Below are 7,773 nucleotides of genomic sequence, written 5' to 3' on the forward strand. Positions count from 1 at the left end.
AAACTGTTTAAATCTGAGCATGCGCGACTCAAATCTGCACTCGACTCACATTGGGCAGTGACAACAGTCGAGTCCGACCGGTTTCAGGTAACCTCCCTCCGGTACCGTCTATTTGCTGGATGGTTTCAAGGTAACAGTCGGTAGCGAACGTTAGCACATAAGCCCGTTCACAAAACGTTATTGTTCATATTTTGGCACAATGTTTCTGACCGTAGTGGTGTGAGATTCTAAAAAGAAAAACTAAAAACTACACGCTGTTTTCAGGTAACGTTCATTTTTGACGTTCACCCAGATCCATATGATTTTCTTTTACTTTTTTTCCACCTCTAATGTCAGGCCGCGCAGAGAAAACAAAAGCCACGCGACTTGCACACTGATCAAAAGGTAAAATGAAAGATAACAGAAAAGCTTAACAGTTTATTAAATCTCTGTGGTTGCTGCGACAGATAATAATAATAACTGCTGGAACCGGTACAAATTATCTGTGTAATTAAATGACCATCCAAACATTGATCATGCTGAAAAAAAATCCTCTGATAGCGTCTCATTATTAACTATTGATCATTACTTTATATTTCATTTATTAACCACGTCATGACATAAAAATGATTAAATTAATATTCAGAAATTGAAGCCTAATGTTGAGTTGAATGGATTGTAATAGAGAAAGGCTCACAGAGAGGCGTGTTAAAGCTTTTTAAGAGAGAAATAGATGAAATGAAGACAGATTCAGTTGCTGAATCTGTCTTCATTTCATATCAACAAAGGTCAGTTTAAAAGATTTTTGTCCGATTTTGAGAGACTCTAATCACGCTGACATCCCTTCCGACGGACAACGGCACGAAACACACCGAACAGACTCAAGTCACTGACCACGCCAGACTGTCCAACGCCCGATTATCGGGTTGGTGTGTCACGGCCCTTACACGTTGAGCAGACTCAGAGCAGCTCTGGCATTCACTTGCAGTTGTGTTTCTGACCGCCTGACAAATGTAAGACCAATATGCACACTCCTTTTAGCTCCGTTTTGGTCTCCTCCTTAGGGAAGTAGTCTGGCTCTTGAGCTGCTAAATGATTCTCCAGCTAGCTTTATCTGCCCTTTGGTACTCAGCATCTAGAAAACCGCAGCCTTTGAGCAGAGGCTAAATTTTAAAAACTAAAACAATGAGACTTATCGCTACAGTCATTCCTATGAGTGACCACTTCAAATATATTTGACCTATTGTTCACATAAAAATATTGATTAGTGCAGCTTTAAAACGTCACATACAATTCAAGAACTTCCAAGACACTTTTACAAAAACTCGGCAACAAAGTTTAATACTTTCTGAAACTTTATAACAACAGAACACGCAGGTGCAACATGACATATTAACATATATTAGGATAAGGAATTACCTTTGAAATGAGGGAACTGTGAATCTTCTTCAGGATGTCATCCATCTCCAGCAGTTTGGGCTGGATGAGAGAACTGTGGGGTCCGCTGATATGACCAATGTGGTCGAGGCCAAGGTAGTGGAGGATCAGAATGTCCCAGTCGTCTCTCTTAAGGGTGCTGTCCAAGTGACGGGTCACATTGTTGTCAACCTACACGGAGACATGATGCATTTAGGACACAACTTCACTGAGCTACGGGATTTCAACTCATGACCAATTTAGGTTGATATTACTCAAAATCGCCCCTGTAGAGCGAACAAAAACTGAGCTGACAGGAGCTTTACCCAAAGCTGCGATAGAGTCTGATGATAATCTGATAATCATCAGGCAAATATTACACTACATTTGTAGCTAGGGCATATGGAGCTAATTGATGAGCAGCTTTTTGTGTGATCTCGTCTCTGTGCCTCCCTGGTTGCTCAGCTGCCTTCATCTTGTACATGCAGATCACTTTGAATCGTAAATAATGCAGTAACTAAGTCATTTCCAGACATAGACAACATATTCCACAAAAGAATATACATGAACAACTGACAATGATTAATAAATACATTATGTAGAGTCTTTACTGTTGTTTTGGGTCATGGTATGGTATAAATAGTTTCATGGAAAGCAGCAGCAGTGTGTGAAATCTTGAAAACTTATGTTTGTTTAATGATGCAGGTAAAAGGATTTTGCAAACAAAAAATAATTCAGGGCCCTTGATAAAAGGATGGGAGGATTTCATAATTTTACATATAGTTAAAGGGAGATTTCCATGTCCATATTAGGAAGCTCCATTCACAAAGAGGAATGCTCAAAGACGTATTCAGAAAATGAGCCTTTAAACGAGCTGTCAGGACTTCCGTACAGCTGTGATGTCACAATTATACTACGTGCACAGCATATACTGTATATAGTTAGAAAGTGCCGCTACAGTCATTCCCCAGCTGCAATGACGGTGCAGAAACGCAGAGAGTGCAGATGCAGAAGACGCACAAATGCTCAATCAATCAGACCAGACTTGGCTTTTTCGGGAGGGGGGGCTTAAAAAGACGGGTGTATTACAAGTGTAATACAGGTATTGTGACGAAGGACGACCTCTACAGGCAGGTACAACTGGCTGCTGGAAAATCAGCCAATCAGGAGCGGCACTGCGCTCTGCTGCTCGCTGAAGAAGACAGCTCAAGTTTCACTTTCGGGAAAAGTTTGGAGGAGAGCTGGCGTCAAAAGACAGCAGAGACATACAGTATATTATTTATATATGCATAAAGTAAGACAGTGTTGCTGTACTTATTTCTAAGTTCCTAGATTGTGTGTGTGCAACTACCAGTAAGTACTCCTGACGTTTGTTATTTGTTTTTTACCTCATAATAATACTGCACTGTGTTTATTGCACTGCAATAATATTGTGGCACCTTGCTGTTCTTGTATAATAGAGGAGCCAGCTATAGCCTGTGTGTATATATCCAAATATTTATGTTCTTGCACGATATGTAACGTTTATGATAAGGAGGAATTTGGCAGCTCATAATTACATGTAAAGATGAATTTAGCATGTTGTGTATTGTTGCAGTTAATGTGCAGCAAAATAATCTTTGAAGGGATATAGTGTACTAATGCATTTCTAAGTTTTTTGTATATGCTCAGTAATACACTTCTATTATGACACTGCATTTAAGTCATACATAACATTATAATGTAACTTATTGATTGTTTATTATACCTGCTATGCATGTACTCATTATTTGAAATGTATATAGTGTACATTTTACTGATTTATGCCTGTATCTCTGTTTCAGAACCACACACACATAAACCTTTATTCCAAACAACCTTTTAAAGACAAGCCAAATTTACAGTCCTCCCCAATCACCAAAACAGTTATATTCAGACAGACAGTAAGAGAGAAATACTTGAACATTAAAGGATGTACACATGTTCCAGTAGAAACCCAAAATATAAATATGGACCTGAAAACGAGCATAACATGGGAATTTTAAAATTCCTGTCACATCTGCCACCAGGTCTCTTTAATCTTTGATACTGGCAGAGAAACACAATACTTTTATCTTTTATACAGCAGAACCCTGGCTGTTTGGCTCACACATACCTCAGTGTAGTCGGATACAAAGAAGGAGGTCGTGCCATCGTACTCCATGAAGTGTTTGGGGAAGAGGCGCACCCAGGTGTCATCTCCATAGAAGATCATCCTCTTCCCTGCTGCTTTGGCTTGCCAAACGAGGTTGTCTTCCAGCAGTGCAGGAGAATTCAGGTTCATTACCACATCAATGAAGCCTGGGATACTGCCAGTGGTTAGAGCCTAGGGAGGGATAGGTTTCTGTCATTGTCCTTTGAACAATAACTGTGTTTTGATGGTGTTATTCAACCCTCCAGTTTTGTCACATCAATCCAGCTAATTAAGACTTAAGATATATTGATAATCTTCTTTAACTAAATACATGACAGGGATGAATTTCCTTTTTATCTGATTGGACTTTAATCTAACATTGAAAACAAACAGTGTCCCACATCCCCGAAGAAATCTTGCTGCCACAAGTGGAAATTGAAAGCTGAATTAGGTAGATTGAGGAGAGTCATGAAGTGGCGTTTCTACTGATTTCATCATTGAATTGGAAATAAAACAACACCAGCGCCTATTTGACTAACAAGGAAAACGCTGCTTATTTTGGAGGAGAGAGTCTGGTGCATCGTCGAGGGGGGGGGCACAAAGGCATTTTTCCACTGAAGGAGAGAATGCAGAGGCTGGCAGGAAACACTATCATTCATGCCCACTATGGACCGCCTGGAGCACAGCCTGAGATCGTCCCGGGACGCTCAAATATCCAAGCTGAAATCAGAGGTGACCAGCCTCTGTTGTGCGAGGGCTGGGGAACTCAAAGTCCTCTTTTAAATCCCTTCCTAAAACACTATTTTAGTTGTATTGGTGATGCGTCTGTTCTTATTTAACTCTGTTTTTCAGCTCACATCTGGGTATTTTGTCGGCCTGTCATCGACTAAAGAAATTCTTAGTTGACTAACACAATATAAATGTAGTTATTAACCATCTGTAAAACTGAGTTTCTACACAATTAATCCTGCAAAAGCACCAGTTTAAATCTTGTGTTCACCAGAAATGTGCTCATAAGTGTCTTGGAAATGAGTAATTAAGCATGAACAAGCATAAAAATGACTTCTCAACTAAAGAAATCTCAGTCAATTAATACCAAAACCACAGATTAGTCGACTAATCGACTAAGAGGGGACAGTCCTAGTATTTTGCTCATCTTATCAGTTTGCATGCAAAACACTTTGTTGCAGTTTGTGCGTGGTTACTGTGTGAGTACTTGTACTCGATAGACGGCAACTCTACTGTGGCAACTTTACAGACAATAAACTAAAAGGTGTCACACCCCCACAAACAACCTCAGGAACTGTTACAAGCTTCAAACCTTTCTTCATTCGCTCTCACATTTTCAGTAATGTTTTATCAATTTGTGTTTTGACGTACCGGAGCAAAGGTTTGTGTCTCCTACTTAAAGATGACAAACTACTAAGCATGCTTTATGCCAGTAACCTGCCAGATTTTGTCGACTAATTCACATTTATTGCACCGACAGGAAACTGAAGCTGAAGTTTGGAGCCTCATCTTCTGTGCTTTGTTCCTGAGCTCAATTATTTACCACTTCCTTCCTTGCAATTGTTTTGGCTCCTGCCAGTGCAGATGCTTGTTGCAGGAAGAGATGGATGGTTCCACTTCAAACGCAGTCTTCTCTTTCTGCCTGTTCAGTATCACAGAGGTGGTCCCTGGTCTATTAATAGAGATAGCCTGACCAATGAAACAAAAAACAGCCAAACTGGTAGAACACGTTCCTGATATGCAATAAAAAACCCAAGGGGCATATGGAGCTAATTTGACAGTAAAGAAAACGATCACCTCGAGAGATACAAAAGCTTTGTGAACAGTGTAAAAAGGCTAAATCTTGACATTTCTCCAGATGCCCAAAATAAAAAAAACATTGAGAAGCTGCCCAAACGAATCAGTGACTCATCAACATTCTCATTACCGAGCCCACAGAATGTGTCGAAACTTGCGATGTGCCGCTGCTTAAAATGTCAAAAACAGTAACGGTGGTGAATCCAGACTGACTCTGACTCTCACAGACATCAAAATGTGCAAAGGTGCCAAAAAAAAGACGGAAGGGGCTGTGACTCCCAATGTTCGAGTCTGCCAAAAGATTTTTCCAGTTTTCTTTTCACTTACTTTTGACTACTTAATATCAGACTTTATACCAAATATGCTCAATCTTCTCCTGCCTTATCACCACAGGATACCTATGGACGCAAGGCCCCTGGACCAGATATGCACCTGATCTATTGTGTGTAGTCTTAGAGTGTGGCCACACGTGAATACAGGACTGGGGAAGAAAACTTCTTTTCATGTCATGTTATGTCATGGCAAGAATAAGCAAGTCAATTGGAACCATTTAATTTAGTGGGAAGACCCCCGGGGTAGAATTTACAATGTGAAAATACAACTGCAACTGTTTGTTGCCTGGCCCTAAATTTAAAGAAATAAACAAAATAACATTGACATTTGACAATGAAGTAGATACTTAATCTGTGTATGTGAATAAGACTTTGGCTTTACTGGATACAGTGAAGGGTGCGTCAGGTCTAATGTGTGTGTGTGTGTGTGTGTGTGTGTGTGTGTGTGTAGATGAATGGCCGTGCCACTGGGACATTATGATTTAGGTTAGTTGGCTGTGTCATACCAGTTAATTGGGTGCAATGCAGTGATAGTGGCCAGTGTATGGCAGTTGGTGTGTACTGCCACCTACTGGTGTTTCACAAGCTCTTAATGCTGGGATGGAACCAATTTAACCCTCTAATGTTGTTAAAGCGCTATGAATAACTTCTAAATCCCTTCGATGTTAAACTGAGCTGTATGTTTTAATACAGAAGAGTAATGTATTGCCCCAAAAGCTATGATCTCACGCTTATTTCTGTGATGCACCAGCTACATCGTGCCAATACGCCAAAACAATCAGTAGATATCTTGGGAATTTTATTACAGTGGGTTAATCTCTTCAAAAATATCTCTATATCTATCGACTTACTATAAATGTCTAACTAATCATCCAGTATTTTGTTTTAGGTTCATCAATATATATGGGAGTATACTGTATAAAATGATCACTTAAGGTCTTGAGGGGACAGTTAGAGCTAAGGAAATCCGCGTTCTTGTTTTTTTTTTTGTTTTTTTTTATAAATGTACCAATTACCTGAAACAGGCAATCAGTTAAACTACATTTCCTTCCCTCATTTGGGCAATTTGGAGCAATGGTGTTAAATAGTCCCGTTTCAGGTTGTAATTGTGTTTAGTAACGTGTATTTGATTATGTCCTCGATTTCACATCATTGTTTTTAGTGACTTGCGTGTCCTTGTTTCTACTCGGGTCACGGCCTTTTACAATTACTGCTGTTTGTGTATTGTGTTCTAAATCGCTGTGTGGATTTATTTTCTGTAATCTTGGCTACATCGACAACGAGGGCTTGTCCTCAATAGTACCTCCGAGAAGTAAATAAAGGATGATGATGATGATGATGATGATGATGAAGCTGCACAGCCTATACGACTGGTTAAAACTAGCCAGCTGTTGTGCGTCCAATCTACTGTAGCTGCCAAGTAGGGCTGCATGACTTGAGAAAAACAAATGCAATATGCGATAACGTTGAATATCGCGATAACTGACCACATATTAAAGTGCACTGCTGCTTTCAGCATTCTGCTAAAATACAACAAACTGCTTGTTGAATTCAAAAAACAAATAAAACGTCACTTTATTAAACAAATTGAACAGTGAATTGTTATAAAAGGCAGCACTAACAATTCATTTTTAACTTGAACAACACACATGAGGTATTTTGAAAATATGGGGACCCTACATGGATGCAATATTGCATAATTAATGGGGGAGAATTTGACGAACTGATTTTAATGTATTTATAAGTCACTACTAAGATGTGTGAGAGATGACTGGTATTGTATAACCCACACTGGATAATGTCAATGTTTTAGAGCAGTGATTCCCAAAGTTGGGGTCGGGACCCACAAGGGGGTCGCGTGCCAGCGAGGGGGGGGGGGGTGCGGGTCACGGTGATTTCCAGATATAAAATAAAAATGTAAAAATGATTAGAAATAGCATATGTTAGCCATGATTTTAACACAAGATAAAACTGTTGTGTTCTTTTGTGTTGTCAATATGCTCGTGTTTGGATACGTCTCTAGTGCGTGCACGGCTGCGCGCAATGGTTACATACGTTTATAGTGGGGGGGTCGCGAGTCACTTGCAC

The 7,773-nt window shown here is 39.8% G+C and overlaps 1 protein-coding gene across 1 annotated transcript in view; it reads right to left on the minus strand.

Moving 5' to 3' along the window:
* Window positions 1-7,773, minus strand: part of pigg (phosphatidylinositol glycan anchor biosynthesis class G (EMM blood group)) — a 99,034-nt gene that overhangs the window by 84,106 nt on the left and 7,155 nt on the right. Inside the window, exons 3-4 of the mRNA XM_032510886.1 lie at window positions 3,530-3,739; window positions 1,399-1,587 (exon numbers count right to left, since the gene is read on the minus strand). Of these exons, the coding sequence (XP_032366777.1) occupies window positions 1,399-1,587; window positions 3,530-3,739 (399 nt within the window). The remainder of the gene's footprint in view (window positions 1-1,398; window positions 1,588-3,529; window positions 3,740-7,773) is intronic.

This window comes from Etheostoma spectabile, unplaced genomic scaffold, assembly GCF_008692095.1.
Source record: "Etheostoma spectabile isolate EspeVRDwgs_2016 unplaced genomic scaffold, UIUC_Espe_1.0 scaffold273, whole genome shotgun sequence".
Taxonomy (NCBI): domain Eukaryota; kingdom Metazoa; phylum Chordata; class Actinopteri; order Perciformes; family Percidae; genus Etheostoma; species Etheostoma spectabile.